The 22,436-nt window shown below is 44.7% G+C and overlaps 1 protein-coding gene across 5 annotated transcripts in view; it reads left to right on the top strand.

The window, feature by feature from the left end:
- The window catches only part of NPAS2 (neuronal PAS domain protein 2), a 133,377-nt gene that overhangs the window by 22,567 nt on the left and 88,374 nt on the right, over nt 1–22,436 (top strand). For 2 of the 5 annotated variants that reach the window (XM_071580688.1, XM_071580602.1), the window contains exon 1: nt 2,221–3,722. The exons of 1 other annotated variant lie outside the window; for it this stretch is intronic. In XM_071580688.1, the coding sequence (XP_071436789.1) occupies nt 3,403–3,722 (320 nt within the window). In that variant the 5' untranslated portion in view covers nt 2,221–3,402. Of the gene's footprint in view, nt 1–2,220; nt 3,723–4,762; nt 4,889–22,436 lie in introns of those variants that run through there. 2 more of the 5 variants (XM_071580515.1, XM_071580843.1) reach the window with 2 other exon arrangements.

Below are 22,436 nucleotides of genomic sequence, written 5' to 3'. Positions count from 1 at the left end.
GAGGCAGAAGACACCCAAGGTAGCTCTTTTGCCAAGGGTTAAATCTCATGGTGGCAGTGATACCTCATAATATAAACCCCTGGAAGCAAGAGAAAGCAAACCAGCAGAGTTAAGTGCAGCACGTCTAGGTTGAACTCACACTCAACCCCATATCCCTCCCATGGTCCTGACACAATGGAGCAGCAGGTCCCTGGGGAGCTGCTGTATTCTTCCACTCCTCCCCTTGGACCTCTGCTGTGGGAGACACCTAGCCTGTGGTTCATGGCCCATTGAAAATCCTGCTGTGTTGCTCCTGGGCCACAAAGTTTGGCCAGCCTATTCTAGTCAAAAACAAAAGGGATTGCAACTTTGGATCACAGGCTCCTGGTGTGTGAGAAGTTGCTTACTAATATTTCACTATTATAAAAAGATTTAATTCTTCAAAATGGAACACTGGGCTCCTTGCCTAAAGTTCTTACATGTAGCATCCAGCGTAACCCTTTGGTTAATTTCCAAACCAAACTCAGTATTGTCAGTATTTGGTTATTTGCCATGTGTCACCAGACTGAGAGAAAGGCTGTGTGTTTTGAATGGCTGGTATTCCACAACATGATTCAGGTATGGGCTGGATAAAGCCTGCCTCACCCTCAGTCGCTCTGCTCTTTGTTGGCCTAATTAAAGTTTACAGCGGTAACCTAGGGAATGAATTAAGAAACAAACCTCAACCAGTCACACTTGTTCACTTGTGCAATGGAGTCCTTCAAAATTCACAGGGAAAATGATAAAACACAGTACTGATGTAATTTTGTAAATGTGTCCCTGTGTCTCTCTAACTGCCTTTCTCAATGTGGTATTTTCCTCCAGGTACTTGGTTTCCCAGTTTCTGAGGGCGCAGGGTTGGATTCAGGGCAGGATTTTGGTAGGCTTTCAAAAGGACTGGAATATCAAATCATGTAATGTATATATATAATCATGAGAAGTTCTTTTTCTCTAACCTTACAAGGCTTGAAGATTTTATGTTATACTTCATTGTGCAACACAAGAAAAGTACCTCAGGAACAGAAATGTCTTTTATTCCACTCCCCATGTATCTGATGCTTTATTCCCTCAGGCACTACTTGTTTGCCAAAGGATTGTTTAACCACTGTTTGACAATTTCCAAATGGGAAAAAGTGCTGTGTTTCATCCAAAGGAAGGGAGGAGCTTTTCAAAGTTTTGTATTTAATCTTGGTTAAAAGTAAACAACTTTACCCTTTCAACACTAGTCATGCCTGTTGTATAAAGTACAGTGTAAAAGTGCCCAGCAAAGGAGTGCTCCATTTCTCCCTAACTTGGTAGTTATTAACATTTGCAGAGGGGATTGAATTGGATCAAATAACTGGCTGGATGTGGTGTATGGGGGGGGCCCGATATCACAGCGGGGTGACGGGGTGAGCTGGGTGGTGGGGGTAGTGGGAGAAGCAGCGCCGCTCCGCGCTGAAGCCAGGCGGCTGGGGCAACCATACACGCACAGCCGGTGTGAGCAGAGGTCTCTGTCGGCCGGTATTTTGCGAGGATTAACGTGTCTTTTTCTAAAAAGGACACAAGATGCACCGGGGGAAGATGGGGAAACAGCCCCTGGCCCACCACCCAAACTTTGCTAGCACAGGTATGGCTGTGGAGCCAGGCCTTTTGTTGGGGACAGAGCTTGCACCAACTACCCCAGCAAATCACTCCTCTGACCAAAAAACCCGCAATTGTCCTGAAAACAAATACTGTGTCTCGGAGGGACACCCCTTCTGCGGGTGGAAGAGGTGCCAGCTAGCAGGACCAGCACGCCCCGGCCGCACACGCGGTGCGACGGCGCCAGGGTGCAGGGGGCAATAACTGGCGGGGCGCGGGGCGCGGGAGGTGCGGGGGGCGGCAGAGAGAGCAGAGGGCTGAGCCCGAGCCGTGCCCCCGCTGTCCGGCCATTTCTGCCCTCCATGCGCAGGAAGGGCAGCCCTGGACCCCGCTGGAGCCGCCAGAAGCCGGCAGGAGTGCTCGTCGAGGCGAGAACAAGGCTCCGACCAACAGCTTCTCCCCGGATCCAGCATACCGCCTTCCCTCTTACTGGCCACTTTGCAGGAGGATTATTAGGGGAAAAAAATAAAAAGGCAAAAATAGGGAATAAAAAGAATGACCTACTTTGAAACAAGAAAAAAAATAGCGCTCTCTGTCAAGGTTTTGCTCCAATTGCCTGTGCGCCGTTGCATAACCAGATCGGGAGCTGCTGCCTGTGCCCGGAGAGGCCGGGAACCTGCTCCGGGGCAGAGCGGTGCCGTGCCCCGCTCCGTGCCCGCTCCCGCCGCCGGGGCACAGGGTCAACCCCCGGGCTGGGGGACGACCGGAGGGGCCAGCCCCGGCCCGCCGAGGGAAGCGGAGCTGGTGTCCCGCCGGATCGCCTCTGGAGCCGGCGGCCAGGCACCTGGACGCTTGTCCTGCCCGGCGGGGCTCCCGGGGTCAGGCTGCCGGAGCGGCCGCCGGTGCAGCGCTGGGATGTCGCTACAGACATATGTAAACGTGGGCATGCCAGGGTTTGCTCGCGGCGGCGGTGGTGTGAAACCATCCTTGATGCGGGGCTGGCTTTTTGATTGAGGTTTTTATTTTTTTCCCTGCTTCCCTTTTCGTTCTCTTTTCAGCTTCTCCTTTTCTTGGATCCTCGCCTGTCTCCTCCCACAAAACGAGAGAGAGAGAAAAAAAAGGTCACGTATGTTTGGAAAAATATGTAGGTCAGTGGAACATTCCCTGCACTTGTGCACAGGGAGCCGGGGCGGGAGGGCTCTCCGCAGCCCTCTCGCTACCCACCGCCCCAGCCCGGCTCTCCCGGAGCCCACCGCGGGGAGGGAGGCGCCGAGCGCCGGGAACCCTTTCGCCCTCCCTGACCCATTTTGAGCACCAGCCTCGGGTTCGGTCCACGCCGCACTCCCCCGCTCCTTGCCGGAGAAAGCGAGCGAGCGGCGGAGGGAGCCGGCGATCTCTGCCGCCGGGGTCGCGGCTGCGCCTATGGGCGCGGGGCGCGGGGCGAGCCCCCGCAGCGCCGCCGGCTGAGGGCGCGGGGCGGTGGCCCGGCGGCGGGGGCAGGCGAGGGGAGGCGGCGGCGGGCGGCGATGAAGGGCCGGCGGAGAGGATGCCCCCGCCTCGCCCGCCGGGCTCCAACTTCGCGGACAACTATCGGCCCCGCAGCCCCCGCGCCCGCCCTGCCTCTCCCCGCCGCGCGTCCAACTTAATGCCCCAGCGGGAGCCCCAACCAGCAGCCCCCCCGGCCCCCGGCATCCGCCCCCCCCCGCAGCAGCCCGGGCTCCCGGCGGCCTCCCGGTGCCGGCGGAGCCCCTGGCCCCGGCGCGCGTGGGTCCCGCGGCGCCCGGGGCGGCGGCAGCGCGGCATGCGGCGGCCCCGCGCACCATGAGACACGGCACCGGCACCGGCGGCAGGCAGGAGGCGGGCAGCGTCCCCTGCTCATCGTCGACGAGGAAGAGTTTGCCGGCTTCCGAGGCCGGCCTCCTGCGCGGCTCGAGCAGCGGCGGCCGCTGCCGCAGCGGCACCGGCAGGCACCGGAAAAGCGGCGACAGCCAGCTCGGCGGCACCGGCACCAGCACCGGCGGCGGTTCCCGCGCCCAGGTGGCCACCGCGGACAGCAGCAGCAGCAGCAGCGGCGGCGGCGGCGGCGGCTGCGGCGGCGGCTGGGGCTTCCCCGCCGCGCTCCCGCAGCACCGGCACCCCAGGTAACCATGGCCCTGCGGCCCCGACCGCCCCTCCGCCCCGCGGAGCGCCCACCCGCGACGCCCGCCCCAGGCACCCACGGGTGACCCCCCCGTGGCGGTGACCGGGGTCAGCTCATCTCCATCCCACGCACCGTGGGGGCGACGGACGGGCTCGGTAGTGCTGGCGGCATCGCATCTGCCGCGGGAAAGTTTCCGTGGGGAGCACAATATGTGCGCCGTGTCTGCCGGGCCGGGATGGAGAGGTCCGGCCGGGAGGGCCCTTCCTTTTGGAAAAATAACTTGCCCCACCATGCTGTCCTTCTCGTTTTGGTGTGGTTGGAGGTTTCTTGAATTGGGGGGTTCATACAGACTAGACTGGAACATGGTCGGTGAGGTATCTGGGCAGCGTTTGGTCAAAGAAAACTTCCAGTAAGACCAGTGGCATTTTTGAATGGGCAAAGGCTTCTGGTGGAAGCAGAGTTTGTGTCATGTGCTGGGAGAGCGCTGCTGCTTCAGAAGCCTTGCTCTGGGCTCCCGCGTGTTTCCTTCCGTGCGTGGAGCAGGGTAAACGTTAAATCCATGGCTGTACGGCAACACTGGATTCACACAGAGTTAAGCTGTGGTGTTTTCCTTTATGGTCACCAGCCCGATTCGCAATTAACAAGTACGCTCATCCAGAAACTTTGCTCCGTAGTCCTTAGCTGTCTACAGGATGGCAGCTTACTTTCACTCAAGTGACTCAGAAATAATTAGTGGTTATAAGCCTTACAGTCAGCAGAGGAACTTTTATCATTTCATGGTGTTACATCTCCAGAAGGGCTGTAGGGATCACTCGGATGGGCACAGCTAACTTGAGCATTCAACAAGTGGCTGCCTCTCAAAGTGGAAACTTACCTCTTTGTTCCCCTGGTGTGAGATGTTAATGTACTAAACTGTGTCTTTAGTTTGTTTGGTGGTACTAAATAATCAGTGTTCACAGTGACCAGACATAACCAGCTCATCCGCTGATCTGTGTCTGATTCTGAGAGTTGTCAGCTGGTTGAGAGCCCGATCCTGTACAGTTTTTCTGTAGATGAATATGGATACATAGTTGCTCTGCGGAATTGCCTGAAGCAGGAGTATTCGGAGACATAATTGCCAAGCTGTGCACTACTGAACATGTGAAAATGAAGGTTTTCCAGAAGCAGGTATGTGACAGCAGGGTGATTCCCTAAGCTGGCAGCACTTCTGTGCCCTGCTCCAAAGCCTGGGGACAGTAGGCTTGCCTAAAATTTCTTTCCCTTGCAAATAAAGGTGCTGCCCTGTGTATGTGCAGGGTTGAAACTGCAGACTGTACTTTGCAGAATTATGATTTTTGCCCAAATATCTACCCGGGACCATGCTAGAGCATTTGAAGGAGTGGTTATTTTATCATAGGCAGCAGTGTTGTCTTCTGTTAAAATTATCTATTACTTTCTAGTATGATGCTCTGCTATCAGGTGCTTATGTATTTGCTAAGCTTAAACCTAGGCTGATGTTTTCCAGGTTGAGTGTCAGCTGAAGACAGACTGTCTCTGGGAAGTTTCAGATGAAATGGTTCAGGTATTTCTGAGAACATGGTTAGAGAGAAATGTATTTTTTGGCTATATATCTGATGAAGTTGGTTTAAGTATACATCATCCTGCGTTAGGAGATGATGATCTTTTCTGTGAATGCATTTTTTGGCTATGTTGAGAAACACTTTCATTGAGACTTGAATTCTTGTGGCTTCGTATTTTGGAGCAGGGAAAAGATACTTGGCTTGAGATCAGTCTTGTGATGGGGGCGTGCCTTATGTTGAGCCTCTGAGAAGGTTCCAGAATTTTTCTTAGTTATAATTTTGTCACAACACTGAGGTTGCATGCTCCTAGTAGAGGGATTGTTCGGGGCACTCACTGGAGATGCTCTCAGCACAAGGCATGCTGAGCATGACAGCATTGTTAGGAGCTGAGGAATTGCTCGTCTTCCTGGGAAGGATGAGAGCACTCCGTTTTGTCCATTTGGCTGAAGGGCTGAGTGGACTTTCCCTGCCTGTTATTCTTCCCATATGTTGCTGCCACAGTGAGCACCATCAGGAGAGAGCACTGAAGACTGTCTCAACTGTGTCTTTGGTGGCAGAGTGTGCCCGGTGATGCCAAGGCAGGATGGGAAAGGAAGCTGCTTAATTCACATATATGGTCACAAGAAGTTGTGGGACTAGAACTGAAAAGTACTGGTGATGGAGAGACATTGAGAAATTGAAAGAGCAGAGTCCTTGAATTATGACAAAGGATTTGGTGGTGTCATAGACATCAAAGCCTGGGAACAAGGTGCAAGGAACTGTGGATAGAGGTGGTAAACCCCGAAGTAGAGAAGCAATGATGGAAAGAAAACAGCTGAGACTTGTAGCGTACAGGGACAAGAGACCTGAGTAAAAACATTGGTTTCCAGTCCTTCAATGATCAGGGCTTGATACTACTGCTTTTTTATCCTTCTCATCTCCCTCCCCACACTGCCTGTATTTTTCAGTCCCTACCTCTGCCTCTTTGCCCCACCCCGGCTTGGTAAATGTCATAGTGTTAAAAAAAAAGGAAGTTAAATATACATCTTATGTGCATTTAACTGTTTTCATTTCTGTCTTAGATGAATTTAAGTAATTTACATTTGTATTTATGTCTTTGTTTTCAGGCTCTTAGATACAGTTTAGTTGCAGATTTTGTAGAGGGATCATTATCTGTATAAAAACAGTAATTTTCCTATATTTGGCTTAACTTTCTGTTGATCACTGATCTTATTCAAACCTTTTCTTATTCTTGAAAAACTAGGCTGAGGCCATGCAAATATTTATATTTAAGCTAATTTCATTCAGTCAGAAATCAGTGTCAGCTGATAGAATAATTTTATGAGTTCAACTCCTGAAGTTTGAAAAGGAAACAACATGAAATAGCATTTAAGCAAAATGCATAGAGGGTGGTGGATTTGTTTATGTAGTGGTGCTTTTGGTATTACAGTTTTTTGGGAGGAACGAAAGCCATTACTCTTTATTGTGACATGCTATGGGCCACACAATGTATGTGCCGGTATATTGCCAGCTGAATTCAGAAATACAAGAGTTGCAGGGCAGGAAAGGCGAGGGGGTGAAAAGGGGTGTGGTTGTGTAGGGTCATGCTCTGAATAAGGAGCTGAGAAACTGCAGATGTGGTTCATTCTCCGCTCCTTGCATTTATCTTGTGGTGACTCAGGGATGTTGGCAGATTAGATTGAGGGATATGGGGGCACAGCTTTTTTGGCCTCGTACATATAAAGTCAATGTACATTTTTTTTGATAGAGAGGTAAGGACTGTTTTTTATGCTTCTCTTCCTGTGTCTCTTCCCCCTAGAGGCAAACCATTAAGTGCAACTCAGTCCAATGAAAATGTTTTTAATTACAGTTTGGTAAAGACATTTCTGTTCCTTTATCCAAGGACAATGGCAGAAATCAGTGTTTTTTGCATGCTGTCTGCCATATCTGGGAGGAATAGTCTTATGCATCCCCAGTGCTAACTGTTTTAATCCTCTTTCAGTCTGACAATTCACCTGTGACTTTAGAAAAATAGAACTCTCACAAAAGTTAGGTCACTCGTGAGCCTAGATCTTTGTCACTAGGAAATAGTATTGCCACACGCTTTGCCCAGTACTCAGTCAGTACCTGCCTGCTCTTCCTTGTCCTCCCCTTTGCCTGCAAGCATCTGAGGCAATACCATCTCTTTCTCCTGTGATTGTGTGGCAGGTAGCATGCCTAGAGCTCCAAGTTACTCCAAAACTGACCACAGAAGTGGTGCAAAGGATGGTTATCTAACCTTCTCCTGCTTGGGCTCAAGTCTGTATAAAACAGCTGATCTACTGCTGGACTGATTATGACAGAAGGTGTTTTTCAGATGTTTTACCACTGTTCATAGAGAGTCAAATGAAGTGATGATGTGGGGAAAAAAATCTAGAAGATGTGTATGTAGAGTTGAGATCAGAATGGAAACTTGGAAGTTCACGTATGAAACCTCTGCCATTTCAAAGTGTACAAGAAGTGCTGGCATGACAGAGCATGATGTACTGGGACATTTGAATCACCCTTTCTCTATGAGTATCTTCATGTGAGATGTAATATGCATGTCAGGTTGAAAATTAATAGATGAAAATGTATCTATAATCATAGAAATTAGTTGCTACAGGTCATGGTAGATGCGGAAGCTTTGATAAAATCTTCCATGGACAACTCAGAAAAAAAATCAGTGCAATGGGCAGATGTGCATTAAAAACCAAAGGGAAATAGAACATTAAGATTATTTTTTAAAGGATGGAAGATAATATAAAAGGATCCTTATTATTTCACTGCAGGAGCTTTGATGTGCCCACATCTTCAGTATTTTGCCTGTCACTTCCCTATGTCAGAGATGCATAATGGTGAGGAAGAAGGTTCAGAGGGATGTAACAAAGGTAATCAGAGGAACAGAGTGTCTCCTGTCTGAGGACTGACAGCGCTTATAAAGCAATGCAACTGTAAAATTAAGCAAAGCACGGAGAAGGCAAACTGGGAATGATTGTTCGCAGCAACAGCAGCAGCAGAGGGCACTGGGTGAAGCAGACAGTTGCAGGAATGAAAACAGAGGGAGATGGCTCTTCACATGGCGTGGTCAGACTGCTGAGCTCCTCACCACAGGATGTGGATGCTGAGAGGTTACATCAGCTAATGAGGTGACTGGATGAGTTCATGGAAGAGAAATCCATCAAGGGCTATTAAACTTAAAACCACTGCCTCTGGCTTAGGAAGTTTTGAGTTGCACATTCTTGAAAGCTTTGTGAGTAACCTGAAGAAATAATCACCACTGGTTTTCCTGTACTCTTGTACCTGTGTCTGACCATGGCTGAGAGAGGGTGCTGAGCCAGGTGGTCTTCCAGTGTCTCCTCTGCAAAATGAAGTGGGCAAGCATCTGGCCCACGGTGGCTCCCAAGAGGCTCCTGGTGGTTTGTACCTTCACTCTTCAGGCCTGGCCCTGTTGTAGCACATCTACCATGGAACAGGCTAGTGCTAGAAGCTACATGAAGTGCTCCAAAGCAGAGCCAAGGCATGAGCCAGAACTGTGCATTGAAAACCACAATGAGGTCTCCCCTCAGTCTCCTGGCTGAACAAACCAAGTGACCTCAGCCCCTCCTGATAAGGCTTCCCCTCCAGCCCCTTCTCAATGTTCATGGCCCTCCTTTGGACAGTCTCTAAAAGCTTAATGCCTTTTTTATATTGCGTGACTAAAACTGCACACAATATTCAAGGTGAGGCCACACCAGTGCAGAACAGAGCAGGACAATCCCCTCCCTCGACTGGCTGGCGATGCTGTGCCTAATGCCCCCCAGGACACAGTTGGCCTTCCTGGCTGCCAGGGCACTGCTGTTCAGATTCAACTTGCCATGGACCAGGACCCCCAAGTCTTTTTCCACAGCACTGCTCTCCAGCCCCTCATTCCCTAATCTATACACATAACCAGGGTTGCCCCAGTGCAGAATCCAGCACTTGCCCTTGTTAAAGTTCATCTGTTTGGTGATTGCCCATGGAGAGCTAAGATCATCCTTGTGGGTCCCTTCCAGCTCAGGAGATTCTGTGATTCTGGGTACCCCAAAAAGCAAGGTACAGTGCTTAAGCTCACTCCTTGGTGTCCTGTTATGGAGATCTGCAGTCATGGTGAGGATAGCCAGCCTTATCTTCTTGGGTTCAAGTAGGTTCAGAAAACAGTTCATTTAGGGAAGCAATCCCACCAAAAGTCATTGAATACTGAGATACAATGCCTGGCTGAAGAAGTCTCCACTGGGAGACTGTGATTGCCACATGCCTGCTCTGCTGATGCAGGCTTCCCCAGCCTTTGCTGCTGCCCAGTGTCAGGGAGAGGATTCGGGCCAAGGCAGTCATCTTCCCTGACATGGTGTTCCTGTAGCTACAGTTTTATCTGTCTGTATAAGACCAGGCTTTGAAATTCTGAATTGAGAATGAGAGGGTTGGAAATTAAATTTCTTCAGCTATCTACTGCATTTAAGGACTAGGGTTAAAACAGTAATGTGTTGACTGCTGTTTACTAAATCAGACAATTTGCTTAATCATCTGAAAGGCAGATTTTAAAGCCATGGATTGCATTTACCATGGCTGTGCTAAACCAGAGACTGTATTGCTATTCACTTAAGCAGTGGTCAAAGCACAATGTATTCAAATACAGGTCATGCCGATGATATTTGCTGGCTTTTAGATGAGATCTGTTGCTATGAAAACAACACCACCAATCCCAAACTCAGCAATGGTCGAAGTCCTGATTGTTTCTTCAAATTTCCAGATGCTAACCGATACCAAAACTCCAATGCAGGAGTTAATGGAGCTCACAACTGCCTAGCTGTATATTTTTGGGCTACCTTATGTAATAAAATGGCAGGCCCTTGCACTGTCTGCACAAACAAGGTTGCATAAGCAGCCTGGGGAAACAACCAGAGTTCCAAGAGCCCTCCTGAATCCTGCACATCTTGTTTGATCTCATTTAACATTATTTAATAAACGATATTAACTTTTTCTCCTCTTCCCTCCCCCCATGTTATCTGGGACCAGTGATACTGATTTAATTTCATGCACAGACCTCACTTTTTAGAGAAGCCATCAAACTTTTCAGTCAATTGAGTAGGCTTATGTCCAGGTAGCCTTGAATTTTCTGTAATCAGCACTTAATCTAGTTAAAAATATAAACACATTAAAAAACAAAGCCTTGAACAGGAAAGTACTTGCTTTTCACTCTCAATTCTAATTTGGTAACCATTCTTAAAGTTCATCACTATGGTTTGTTCTATCATGGGATGAACAATTTATTATTCAGGCAGCTTTGGGGTTTTTTTCTTTAAAAATAGACAATACTGTTCAACTATTGGGAAGAAAACCAGCACAATAAATTGTAATCAACTTTAAAAGGCTTACAGATGGCCATGAATTTCTTTAAGCCTAATTTTAGTCTTGCAAACAATAATAATTAAGTTTGACATTTATCTTTGTATCACCAATGAACAGACTGGACTATTTTTGTCTTTATTCCCTCTATTAGGTGTGTCAAATTTTTAAGCTGGAGAAGAATTTTTATAAGGCAGCTCCCACCTGTAATCTCTAAATCAACAGGTGGATGTAACCATGCAAAACCTGAGAATTACTGGTTATCTGATTGAGTCAGTGGCTGAATAAATCTGACTTTGAGCATGTCCTAGAGTTATTGGTTTGGGTGGGACACCTCTCATTAATACTTCATGAAGAGGTGACATATTTCTCATGTTATGGGTTAGAATGGTATGCTTGCAAAATCTAGTCAATAATAAATACCAAGATTTTTCAGTTTTTCCTAGTTTTCACCCAAAATATCTACCCTAGAGATTTTATTGGCAAATTTCTGGATTTTGCTTGTGATCTTTTGTCTGTTTCTGGTTTTGACATCTAAAACAAGAAAAGGTTTTAAATTGGAGTCTTTGCATGAGACATACCAACATTCCAGTTTCACTTCCATTGAGGGTTCCTTTAATTTATGCTTTGTAAAGGGCAAAACACCTTATGATTTGTACATGGACCATTAAGGCCACTACTTGGTTAGGCAGAATCTTCATCCTGTTCATCAGATAAACATGAAGTAGTTTTAATTTGCTTTATCTTTGGCTATGAAAATATTTTACTCCCAATCTATTTATTTTATGCTTTGTTTTCAGTAGATTAAAGACAGTTTCACATAAACAGCCTAATCACACAATAGCTCTGTGAACTATCTGGGTGCATTTCCAACAAGTTCAGCAAGAGCGAAAGTGACAAAATATAAATAGGTCAATCATAGGCGCTCTTGTATTTATATTTTTGTATAAGAAGAACTGAAGAATACTGATTGTTTCTGGATTGTCACTGAAGTCAATGAAAACTTTTCTGGAATAATTCTGGACCTTTAATTTGATTGATTGTAGCGTGGCACAAGTCAGATTTTTCATTTTTTTTCTTTCTTTCCAGCACAAAAGACCTTATTGTTACTTGATGCACACTGATGTTACTCAACTCGTTGTAGCAATTACGTTTATAGTGCCTGGCCTCTAATATTCTTATTTCTTCAAAAACGCATCATCTTTTTCAACAACAGAATGTCTTGCTATATCTTGCTGTTATTCAAGTGTAAGAAATAAAGCTGCATTTGGTGCCTATCCTTCTGTCCTCATTAAGGCAAAACTCCCACTGAAATCAAGGAGAGTTTGGCTGACAAAGAATTACTGACTTGAGTTGGTGAAAGGTCTAAACTTTCTCTGTCACTTTTTGGTTTTGATTTTTTTAAAATTTATTTTGTTTTTTTAATCTCACCTTGTATTCTAGCTGTTTCCTCTCCTTCTTTTATATATCTGGTTTTGAATCCTTAGCTTTCTTCACTAGGATCTTTTTTTCTTTTTACTTCAGTCAGGTCTTAGGACCTTCTGCTTCCCACCTTGCCCCCTCCTCATTTGTTCTCTCTTCTTACGGTCTCACACTTGCTTTCAGTTACCCTTCTGTTATCCTCACCTTCACTGACTGCAGCACTATAAAAAGTTGATATACATCATGAATGTTTCCAGGAATTTAATTTAGCTTTTTTAGACCTTTTATTTGTACAGGTGCTTATTTGAAGGTACTTGCCTTAGGGCAAAGTGGCAGTTTGTAAGAGTGGTGATATAGGCAGAGATTTATTTGCACAATATTCTTCTTTGCAATCTTCTCTCCACTTCTGGGTAGAATCTTAGAATTTCTTCTGAAGCACTGATGCAGGTTTTCAGTAGTAAATTGAGTTTTGGACTGGTAAAATAAATGTTTGGCATAGTATTGCTGTCAGGAAAAAATACAGATTTTGAAGTGTGTGTAAAAGGGGTTTTGTTGAGGGTGACAAAACTGGAAATCTCCAGAGAAATGGGTTTTATTCATAATTCTCCTACTGTGCAATGTTATGAGCTTAGACCACATGCATAATGCTTTTTGTGCATCACTTCTCTGATCCGTAAACTAGGGCAGCTTTTCAGGGTATTTTAGGGTATGATCAGTTCTGGATGCCATTCATAACCAGGTATCCGAGGGGAGCACAAAGCAGGGTGCTCTGGGATGCCAAATATACACTTGACAGAAAGAGGAGCTACAGTGATGGCTTTTTTGGGCATTGTTCCATCTCTGTGGTTAGATTACATCAGGCATTGGAGCCTGATGGCATTGGAGCTTTCCCTGGATGTCCTGGCTCCATTGATGTCCTGCACAATGGCTCCGTTCACCCCTGCTACCTCCTAAGTGTTTGCATTTTTCAGATGGAAAGTATTTTGAGAATGCCAAATATTGTTATTTTTTTGCAAGTCTGACAGAAATTTGTGTTCTTTTTCAGAAGACCTAATTCATGCTTGTGAAATAAATAATAGGTGTATGGCTTCTTAATGTATATTGTGGTATTTCAAACTGAAGTCGTCAGCTTACTGTTTCTCAGCATCTGGATCCCTGCAGACATACTTTTTAAAGACTTAACACTAAACTCACTTATTCTCCCTTAAACAAGAAAGCACATTTTCTCTTCATGTAATGGTTACAAGTAATTTTTCACAGTGTCCAATTGCACATTACTCTGGCAAACCAAAAATGAATGAAGAACTGCAAGCTATATATACAGAGTAATGACAGTTAAAGAAGCATTTCTTCTTTATTGTAATTTCTATTTGATTTTCTCAAAACCCTCCTCTTCCAAAGACCCATTTAAACTACATCTGAACAATAAATTTATGGTTGTCTACTGAATGAGAAATTTGATAAAGATAGCTTTTCTGTTTTCATTTAAAACAGATTATTTTTCAGAGGACTGAAGGATATAAGTTCGATTTTTAACTGAATTTCACATTTCTTTTGACTGGTCTATAATATATATTTTTTCAAAGTCCTAATTGGCATTAGACTTGGCATATTTCTCTGCATATTTTTCTCTGCATATTTTTTCTCAGTGTGAAACTATCGTAGGGGTCATTGCACTGGTTGATGAAAGAGGGCTGGCATTTTTTGTAAGTTGTATTTAAATACTCCTCTATGCAAATTTTCCCTTTTTGTGAAAAAAAGTTTAAAGAGACATCTTAAAAATGTCTTTAGAAGTGTTGAAAAATGCAGGTTACATTCATTCAAAATCTACGATACCCAGTAGTGGGAAGTGATGACACATTTCAAATTTGCTACTGTATAATTAAGAGGGGATTCTATGTAGGACATGTAAGCATAAAAATTGAGTATGGCTCTTCACAATGCTGCTAGTTTTGCTGCTGAATTCTTCAGTAGTTTTCGTAGAGTGTATAATCAGTTACGCTTGTGCTGATTTAATCAATTATACTTGTGCACAAACAAACAAACAAAACCCAGCTAATTTCAGACTGCCTTTGAGACATCAGAACTAGAGATTTCACTTGCAATGAAAGAAGTATTATTTTCAGGCCTCTAGAATGATTTTAAAAATGGCAAAGATATATTTGGGAACTATCATACTTTTGGGTACCAGCAGCTGTGTATCCTTATGCAAAAGTGGATTTGGCTGAAAGACCAATTCATAAATATTGTATCTGAAGATTGCGGCAAGCTTTCATATTTGCAAGAGATAATGTAAAATGTGCAACCTTTTTTGTTTCACTCCAAGAAGTTTGAGCTTAAACATCTCCATCTCCCAAATCTAAGGAATAATAGCCAACAAACAAAAGTATCTATGACTCTTTGAATCACGGAGGCTGGAAACCATTCTGTCTGGAAGTGGAAAAGTCAGCCTGCTGTGGTGAATCTGAACACCCTCCTGTGCACTGCCAAGATGTGAAATGGCTTGGAGGCAGGAGATGTCAATAAATAACTTGACACTGGCACTCCGTGACTTCCTATCTTGCAGTCCATGAGTTTCCAAGCAACACCCTGCTCCTGGCTGCATTGCTTGGAGAAGCCAAGTGGGAGTTGAGGGAACCTCTCATTTTTTGTTAGAAAAAAAACCCTATTTTTTTCCCCTTTTATTTAGCCCTCCTCTGCCTTGATCTACTGTTTGGGGAAGTGAGGGCTGTAGCAGGGGAGGTAAGACTTATCTTTGATCCGATGACTCCTTTCATTCTGGGCTGCGCTCCAGCAAAAAGTTTCCCCCTCCTTGGGAACACAGTATTTGCAGAGGCTCTGCAAATGGGAGTGCTGCTGAAGATCCTGAGTTTACCTGACATATACTTGAGATTTTAGCACAGATTCAGCAGAGCAGCTTTATTCAGGTAAACACTTAGGCATATGCTTTTCATTACATTTCATATGAGTTTCTTTCCTGAATATGGAAAGACTTAAGTACATATTTAGAGGCTGAATAGGTATCCAGTCTGACTCATGTGTAGAGCAGTGAGGATGGGCTGGAAGGAAAGGAGCAGTCATCATGGTAGCATGGCAGCTGTGAAGTAGGATGTACCGTCTGAAAATCAGCATGCTACAAAGGGGCCTTTTCCTTCTGGGAGGCAGCTTTTTGTCTATATGGTCTCAAGAAGAGGAGCAGGTCTGGACTTTTTACTTTCATCCACCCTTTTGTTCTGCTGTTTCTCCTTATTTTGAATTACTCTGCTTATGGCTTGGATGATCTGAAGTAAGTGTATAATTAAAATTAGTTTGCTTGCTCTGCAGCCTCATGTTTGGCAGTTTTCAGAGTCACTGATCTGGCATCTAAAAAGAGGACAGCATTCTTTTGCAGATTACTTTTGGCTATCTGTATGTGAGGGCGGTGCTGTATGCTAAGTCCTGAGGGTTTCTCATATCCCATCAGCCATGGAAGGTTTCTGAAATTAATAAAAGTATTTGTTAGCAGTAAACACATACGGAAAACTTTTGACTCCTAGCTACTTCATTCATGAAAAATGTTGGTTCACAATTTTGTGTGCAAAACTTTAACTGATTCAGACACTGATGTAACCTTTTTTGCTTCTTTTTAGTATATGAATTATGGATCTTGATCAGTGTTTTGCAACACAGAGAACGAAAGAAAGAGAAAGGCATTGCAGAGCAAGCTCAGAAATGCTTCTGCAGGAAAGTAATTTTGGTGAGCCCGATCTTGTCTGTGCTTAAAGGTCCTTGCTGACAGTAGCACATGTAAGGGCATGGTGATAAATTTCTCTAGCAGGTGTGTGTTGTGTGCAGTTACTTTATGGGCAAAACTAAACTGTTGCCCTGAACAGAATAAGCCATCCCAACAAAAAGACTTCTCAGGAGAGTAGAGTTGGCAGAAAGGTGTTTCTGACATGGGGTTCATAGAAGGTTTTTCCACATTCCTCACTGACAGTATCACCCAAAATTTGAAATACAGACTACACCTAAGTAGAATATGGAAAATGGTTTCCAAAACCTCATATGATGAATAGCCTTAACTGTTTCATTTCTTCTTGCATTTTGCCCAGGAGCATGACTACTGTGAAAGTCATGTTTTTCAGGGATTATAACACAGGAAGTGTCTCACTTTAGGCCAGCCTTTTTTCTGCATTTTATTCTGATGTTAATAACTTTTTGGATCTTTCTCCCTGGTCTTGTACCCCAGCTAGTCCACAGGTTTCTTTTGGAGAAGTTTGTTTGATGTGAAACTCCCCTCACTCTGCCAAAGCATGACATCTCTTGCAAGAAAACTGTTTAAAGAACAAAGCAATAACTGGGGAATCTTGAGATGTTTCTGGAATGAACTCAGGCAGCACGGCTCCCAAAGTGTATTTTTCCATTTAAGACTCATTTCCCATTGCTTCCCTCAAATTTTACCCACTTTTGCTAAAGCAAGACTGCTTTAATGCAGTGTATTGGTTTTGCATGGCATGGTTCTGGTAAGACTAGGAGCTGTAGAGGTGACCTCTCTGAGAAACTGCTAGAAGCTTCCTCCATGTCCAACAGAGGGAACCACCACTGGCCAAGACCAAGCCAATCAGTGATGGCAGTAATGACTCTGGGATAACATATTTAAGAAGGAAAAAAAGTTATGGGCTGAAGTAATTGCTGCAAGAAAAGAGAGGAGTGAAAGTATGTGAGAGAAAAGACTATGCAAACACCGAGGTCAGTGAAGAAGAAAGGGCTCCAGGCACCAAAGCTGGGATTCCTCTGCAGCCTGTGGTGAACACCCTGGTGAAGCAGCTGTTCCCCTGCAGCTTGTGGAGGTCGACAGAGGAGTGGATATCCATGTGCATCCCATGGAGGGCCCCATGCTGCAGCAGGTGGTTGCCCAAAGGAGGCTGTGACCCTATGGGAAACCTGCACTGAAGCAATGTTCCTTGCAGGACCTGCGGCCCCATGGAGAGAGGAGCCCACACTGGAGCAGTTTTACTGGCAGAACTTGTGACCCCTCAGAGGACCCACACAGGGGCAGTGTCATCTTGAAGGAATGCCCCCTGTGGAAAAGGAACACATGCTGAAGGGGTTCGTGAAGAAGGGGTTCATGAAGAACTGTAGCCTGTGGGAAAGACTCATGTTGAAGTCCTCCACAAATTGTCCCCTGTGGGAGGGACCTCATGCTGGAGCAGAGGAATGACTCCTCTCCCTGAGGGGAAAGCAGTGGCAGAAACAACATATGATGAACTGATCACAGCACCCATTCCCTGTCTCCTGCTCCATTGGTGGGTAGAAAGTAGAGAATCAGGAATAAATTAAGCCCAGAAGGAGGGAGGGATGTGGGGAAGATGTTTTTAAGATTTGGTTTATGTCTCATTATCCTACTCTGATTTGATTAGCAATAAATTCAGTTAATTTCTGCTAGTTGAGTCTGTTTTGCCTGTGACAGTGACTTGTGAGTGATGTTTCCTCACCCTTAACTCATGAGTCTTTTATTATATTTTCTCTCCCCTGTACATTTGAGGAGGGGAGTGACAGAGTAGAGTGGGTTTGGTGGGCACCTGGCATCCAGGTCAAACCACCACATCCATGTAAGTCTTTGCTGCTACTGCGGAGAATGATTTTGCCTTACTCTCAGCTCTGGACATTCACCAATATGCCAGAGCAGGAAGCTGATCTTCCTGAAATGTAACCTTTTCTTTGTGTGGATGGGTTAGTTTTCAGCTGTTGCATTTTCCTAAGGTAGGGTAACTGTGCAGCCACACAAGTTGCAGGGGTGAGAGGGAGTTGAAGGAGGAAAACAAGATCTCCTTAGAACCAGTGTGGGTTTAAGCCACTTTACAGTGAGTGCTGAACTTTTTTCATTTCTGGATGAGAAGTGGGAATGGGGTTTTCTTGAAGGGAACTGGTGCGTGAAGTTTGTCTTGAGGCTGAGACTGACTGAAGAAGTTGTACAGGTCAGGCAAGGAGAGTGTGCACTGGGGTGAAAAATGGGCCAGGAGGAGAGGGAACACCATGAGTGTGTAGAGTGAGAAATGATGACCAGTAAAAAAAGGAACATGGACAGTGTATGGGGAGCAAGGAAACAAGGAGACAAGGAAATTTGAGCTGCAATCCATATCAATAAAGAAAAAGAAAAGATGGAAAAGAAGCCCCTAGTATAAGCTTGGATAAAGAGAGGGTAATGTGGACAACTGGAAGAAGAGGGTGTCATGAAGGGAGGGAGCACGGAGCTGAGCCTGGAACAGGGAAATCAGGGTGGCAGTGTGGGGGAAAGAGGATGGAGGAGAAGCCAAGCAGGTCTTTGGGCTGTAAAAAGTCTGAAAGTGGAGTTGGGATGCAGGGGGTGATGCTGAGAGTTTCTTGGGAAGTAGCTGTGACTTGTAAAGCCAGAAACAGAGGTGAGCATATGTTATCTGAAGTGTGGAACTGGAGTGAGGAGCATTATGTACAGAAGCAGGTATCAGACTGGAGGTCAGGGGAGACAGACAGGGACAGCTGGCTCATGTGAGTGCCTGTGAGGGCACCCCGAGCCTGACAAACTTGGTACTTCTTGCTGCCTCTCATGGCTGCCCATTGTCCCTGCCTCCAGTGGAACCCTATGACCACGACAGCTGATGCAGCTTGTTAGCTGAAGGGACTGGAAGGCTGCTGATATTTTGGAAATGTCACAACAATGCCAGCTAGTGAGGTTTTCCATTTTTTGAAATATCTAGCAAAGTCATACACACAGGTACTGCATTAAATGCTAACTGCTATGGGTTGAACACTCAAAGTTAGGAAATAGTATAATTAAGTCTGCTGGTGTAACTTTGGTTTACTCACTTCCTATATATTCATTATTATTCAGTACTTAATGGTTTGGGGCTCACACTATGATCAAAATTTTTTTTTTTGTTTTGTCAGTGGGGGTCTTTTTAAGTCAGGTTAGTTCACTAACAGTTCACAGTCAGCTCAAGTCACTTCACCACTACTGTCCTGAGCTGGGGTGAGCAGAGGAATGATATGATCGCATTTGTGCCAGCAATGCTAGCTTAGCCTGGCCCAGACTAATTCTGAAATGACAACATTATTCTCCATGTAGTAGGGTAAAAGCTTTGGTTTTATTAAACATTGACAAATCCAGGCAGATCTTTAAATGGGGATATCCTTTTTGCAAGGAGCTCACACACCTGCAAAGACTAACTTTCCTCATGAATATATCATCTCTAATTCTTAACTCTTTTGGCTGAAAACAGGAATAATTAAAATGTCCAGGCAGACACCAGACTGCAGAATTTCAACCCAAGTGTTTTGATCAGCAAAACGTTCTTGAAACTGGAAGAACCAGGCAAGGTTTTCTGGCAGATGCTGTCCCCAGATCACTCCCTAGGAAAGGCAACAGCTGAGGGAGCTCTGATGAGGCTACCCCTGAGTAAAATCTCTATTTCCTACAAACTTTCTTGTTTGTTTTCAGGTGTCTCTGCTGCTGTGACATTTGGTTTGGTACGATTAAATCAGCTTTTTGAGATTTTTAGAAAAGTTCTCTCTGGTTTAAATAGACCAAAAAAAATTTTTTCTTACTAATAGCTACTCATTTTTATGACTCCTTTGATGATTAGATTTTCATTTTAAAGAACTGTGCACCGTTTTTGTATCTTATACCTGTTGTGCTACTATATAAATCAACAGTTCTTTCTGATACAAATTATTTCAAGATTGTCAGTATGTAACCAAACTCGTGAGATCAAAAGGACTTTCTAATTAGTGTTGTGATCTTCTAATTGCATCTTTTAGAAGCGGATTGACAATCATTAATGAAATCTTTAATGTATGTTTATAATTTACTCTCTCTACAAAACCTAGTGCAAAAGGGCTTTCATTGTCTGGATACTCCTTAAGCTAAGGAAACACAAACTTTTAAGAATCTTGGTATAATCATGCTTGCTGAGCTAGAATTGCATGTGCTGTTTTGTATCATACCTTTGGTTCAAGAAGGTATTAAAACTTGTGCTTAAGTTTGTAGTTTTATTGTTGAAGTGACTTGATTACTCTCATGCATCACTGTCTTCAGGAGAGTAATAGGTCTAGTTTCTATCGCATATTTTTGTGCTCCAAGCCTATAAGTATGCAAAATAGCATCCTTTAGTTGTGAGCTGTTTAAGAACAAAGCTTCACACATTTCTCTTCTGCTATGCAAGGCTGGAAAGCTCTGAAAAGTAGAATAATGTAAACAGTAACAATAAAAACCTTTGTGGTGTCCATACATCACATCCTGTCAGATTGATGCATTAGCTTGCTAGATTACAGGCTTCAGTAGGCAAAAAGCAAACCAAAGTGGTGAATAAAAGTTTGACCTGGTTTTCCATATAATTAAAATAATCAGTAGATTTAAACTGATGGCAGGTGGTGAACTTGGCTGAAACAGCAGGCAGAAATTGAAAGCAAATATGTTACCTGTTAGATAGCTCTTCAGGAAAGAGTAATTCTTTCATTTGTCCTGGTGTATGGAGACCAAAAGCTCCCTCGTGGACTTTTGAAGGATCCAGTTAACATTGGAAGTCCATCTATTATAGCTACAGTAAATACATTGTTGTCATGGTAATACAGTGCTCAAAGTCTGAGGGATAAACTCGGGCATTTCTTTGGTTCATAGCGTGAGATGAAAGGAAGCCTCGATAAGAAATAAAATTGATTATTTTATTTTTGTTTTGATAGGTATTTAGTGTAAGTTGATTTTTCAATCTAGAATCATAGAATCACGGAGTGTTTTGGATTGAAGGAGACCTTAAAGACCATCTAGTGCCGACCCCTTTGTCATTGACAGACACCTTCTACTAGATCAGGTTGAGCAAAGCCCCATCCAGCCTGGTCTTCAACACTTCCAGGGATGGGGCATCCACAACTCCTCTGGGCAGCCTGTTCAAGTGCCTTACCACCCCCACCCCCAGTACAGAATTTTTTCCTAATACCTAATCTAAACCTTTGCTCTTTCAGTTTAAAGCCGTTCCTCCTTGTCCTATCACTACATGTCCTTGTAAAAGGTCTCTCTCCACTTTGCCCCCATTTAGATGCTGGAAGGTGCAATAAGGTCTCCCCAGAGCCTTCTCTTCTCCAGGCTGACTCTCTAAACCAGTCTTCATAGGAGAGGTGCTCAAGCCTTCTGATTATCTTCATGGCCCCTGTAGACATACTCCAGCAGGTCCATGTTCTTGTTATGTTGCAGAGCTGAACTCATGCAGGGTTCCACATCTGAACTCACTATTCCAGAGCTGAGGGACAGAATCACCTCCCTTGACCTGCTGGTCACACTTCTTTTGGTGCAGCCTAGGATATGGCTGGCTTTTAGGCCTATTAGCATTCAAGCCCTTCTCAGGGCTACTCTCAATCCATTCTCCATTCAGCCTGTGTTCATGTTTGGGATTGCCCTGACCCTGGTGCAGTCCCAGGATCTTGCACTTGTCTAAGGCAAAAGGCCAGCTGCTCAGTATCAAGTCAGAGTCTTTCTCTCTTCACTGAGAAAAGAGAGAAAGGGAAAAAAAACCTCTCAAACTAAGTTTATGCTTAAACTAGCTAAATATATTTATACAGAAAAGAGAAAATTAATAGAAAATTACAATATAACACACACACAATTTAGGTATAACAACAAATTTCTACTTCTCACCAAAACCAGATTCTATCACTCTGGATCTATAAGCACCCCAAAAGACACTCAGCAAGAAACAGAAAGAGTAACAACAAAATATTTCTACTTCCCTGAACTCAAACAAAAGGCAAGTAGCGGCAGCAGCAGGAGCAAGGTCTAGCACAGCAAAACAACTCTAGCACGTCTTGCTTGTACTTTGGCCATGGTGGAACTGCTCAAACACCTCCCACTGCTGCACTCATATCTTAGGTTTGTGTTATCTGGTATGACATATTCCCTTGGTTACCCAATCAGGTGATAGCTGTCTTCCTCAATCCACGTAGCTTCTCTGAGCCTGCTAATTTGAGGCCTAGCTAAAACCGCTATACCTTGTTGAACTTCATAGTCCACTTTTCAAGCCTGTCCAGGTCCCTCTGGATGGCATCCCTTCCCTCCAGTGTTTAAACCACAGTACACAACTTGGTGTCATTGGCAAACTTGCTGAGAGTGCACTCAATTCCACTGTCCATGTCAGTGACAAACGTACTGAATAGTTCTGGTCCCAGTACTGGTCCCTGAGGAATGCCATTTGTCACTGGTGTGCACTTGGACATTGAGCTATTGACCACAACTGTTTCAGCACAGTCAGCCAATTCCTTATCCACTGAGTGATTGATCCATCAAATACATGTGTCTAACCAGTGCAGAGACAAAAACATCAAATGCTTTGCACAAGCCCAGGCATATGACATCAGTTGCTTGTCCC

Source organism: Pithys albifrons, chromosome 1, assembly GCF_047495875.1.
Source record: "Pithys albifrons albifrons isolate INPA30051 chromosome 1, PitAlb_v1, whole genome shotgun sequence".
NCBI lineage: Eukaryota > Metazoa > Chordata > Aves > Passeriformes > Thamnophilidae > Pithys > Pithys albifrons.
Note: the sequence above shows the minus strand (reverse complement) of the source record. Positions and strands in the feature narration are given on the sequence as shown.